Below are 2,450 nucleotides of genomic sequence, written 5' to 3'. Positions count from 1 at the left end.
AAAAAATTATTTATTTATTTATTTTTAAATTGAAACATTAAAAATTATTTTATGAGTTTCAATGATTTTAAATAAAAAAGAATTAAAAAATTAAATTCTCATTTTGATTTCAAGTGTTTCTTAAATTTTAATTAGTAAATTAATATAAAAATATATATTTTATTTAAAAAAGATATTATATATTAAAAAATATGTTGAGAGTTATTTAAAAAATGTACATATATTTATAAAAGTTATATACATATATAGAGGATCTTCTTTTGTACGGAGAAATGAAAAAAACACATAAAAAATTTGTCTCCTAGACAGAAAAACACATAAAACCATGAGGCTTTGTTCCTGTACATCAAAGACAGCTGGATGTACCTACGACTGCAAAGGTTCTCTCAACACAGCTGATATCTGCCTTCCCTACCCCTATTCTTCAGCTCAACTCAGGAAAGAAGTCTTGGAAACCGGTTTAGACAGTCTTTTGACTGCTGGTTTCTTTTTGTGTTTGTACGTGCATATTCTCCTTTAGTTTTTGACAAGAGACTTAGAGACTTTGAATGACATTGTGGCCTTGTGTTAAATAAGTAAACCACCTTAAAAAAAAAAGGAAAAAGCTAAGCAGGAGGCAGCTGCTGGATGAGATCAGAGGCTAACAATTGCTTCTTTCTCCACCCAATGGGCCTTTGGCATTATATCAGGACATTGGTTGCTTCCAGCCCGATATACATAGACACTCCTTTTAAGCCCACACGAAGCAAACAGTTTCCTCTGACCTTTTCATTTTATCAAAAAATTAATTATATATCTTTTCATTTATAATTTTTTTTACTCTTTACGAATAAGGATTACCATGCGTTTTGATTCCTTCTGCATTTTCACTGACCCCAGCAGCTCGTTTACATGAATGCTGCCTACTGCTGCTAAACAAGTAATGAACAATAAAGTACATTGAAAATAAAGTTCCATACATTACATATATGAACATATTATATATTGATATATATATATATATATATATGTATGATATATGTCAATCTAAAGCAACTTAGCAAAGGAAGGCGAATTCAAATGGGCTAGAGTTAGAATAAGGGGATGAACAACAAAAAGAAAGAGATATGGAAAGACGTCAATCTATGTAGATGGCTTCTGGCTTTTTTTTTTTTTGTAACTCATAAAGGGTACAGAATTGAGCCTCAAAAGAACAACAATTAGCAGCGAACAAGCCTTTTTGTTGTCAGAACTCGAAAAGAAGCTTTCCAAAGAGTTTCGTGCGAGAGGTCTGTAGACGTGTCACCAATGTCAAGCTACCATCGTTGGTTGGGCTTGGAAGTATGTAAACAATTCCTTCATGGACAATATTTGCGGGCCTCATAAGAATAGGACGACCCCATCCGAAATCAGCTTCACGGATAGGCAACCATATCCAACTATTAATAACAAGGTTCGGGCACCGCATAGTATGTGGCCCTCGCCTGATAGCTTCTATGTCAGGAGCTCTTTCTATGAAGTCAATTGCAGATCTCAGATATTCATCATCCATTTCTTTCAATATTTTATGAATTCTCTTGACGGTATCTATGAATGATTCTGATAGAAGCTCACCAGCTAGAGCAACGAGTGCAGCCATGAAGATTACATTGCCAATGTAGCCAGGTGGGAGGGGGGGATGCAATCTGTTCCGTCCATCAACTGGGATGTTTAACTTGAGTTGCTGATCCTCTAAGAGGTCTCTAGCTTTGGTTGCGCAACGCCATATATGTGCAGTTAAGATACTGTAGGTGCTATATTTTGTATTACTATTTGAATTTTCATTTACTTTGGCTTTGAGGGCATTTAGCTTATCGACTGTGATCGTAAAGACAGATACAATTGATGGCTTGGGACTTGGTTGGGATTGTGAAGTTGAAAACATAGTTTGTAAAGAAGGAGATGGTTCAAATTCAACATGACGAAATTTTGGAGTTGGTGGGTTTCGAGCTCGAAGAAGGGTACGATCCAGGAACGGAACAATGTTAGGGGACAACCCTCGTACTGTGTTGGCCCAGCTATTAATGAAATGAAGTCCAGATGAACCATCTGCCATCGTGTGTTGAGTAGAAACTCCAAGAGAAATTCCCCCACATTTGAAAGTAGTTACCTACCAATAATTGCAAGATTCATATGCAATTGTTCTTGTCAAATACATGGCTTATAAAAGCAATTCAGGAAAAAGGAAATTCATAAGCAATTTTCATTAAAAAAAAATGTGTCTTTATCATTTCTAGTACAAACTTTTGAACTAGAAAACTAAGCACACAACCTAAAGAGCAGAGTTTAATTGATAAATGTATCAATTTTAAGAAATTTATTTTAATTTTGAAATATATTAAGTTGAGGTATATTGCTTCTCTTATATGTAAGATTCATATTTTCTAACAGCAACCTGTAGAGGAACATAATGAATTATGACAAAATATAAT

General features: G+C 34.3%; 2 protein-coding genes across 2 annotated transcripts in view; both read right to left on the bottom strand.

The window, feature by feature from the left end:
• The window catches only part of LOC110420250 (shikimate O-hydroxycinnamoyltransferase-like), an 8,484-nt gene that overhangs the window by 5,240 nt on the left and 794 nt on the right, over positions 1-2,450 (bottom strand). The gene's annotated exons all lie outside the window — the stretch shown is intronic.
• The window catches only part of LOC110420248 (shikimate O-hydroxycinnamoyltransferase-like), a 2,199-nt gene continuing 893 nt past the window's right edge, over positions 1,145-2,450 (bottom strand). Inside the window, exon 3 of the mRNA XM_021433494.1 lies at positions 1,145-2,128. Within this exon, the coding sequence (XP_021289169.1) occupies positions 1,226-2,128 (903 nt within the window). The 3' untranslated portion in view covers positions 1,145-1,225. The remainder of the gene's footprint in view (positions 2,129-2,450) is intronic.

This window comes from Theobroma umbraticum, unplaced genomic scaffold, assembly GCF_002168275.2.
Source record: "Theobroma umbraticum cultivar Fairchild unplaced genomic scaffold, ASM216827v3 scaffold_86.0, whole genome shotgun sequence".
NCBI lineage: Eukaryota > Viridiplantae > Streptophyta > Magnoliopsida > Malvales > Malvaceae > Theobroma > Theobroma umbraticum.
This window is presented reverse-complemented; position numbering and strand designations above follow the sequence as displayed.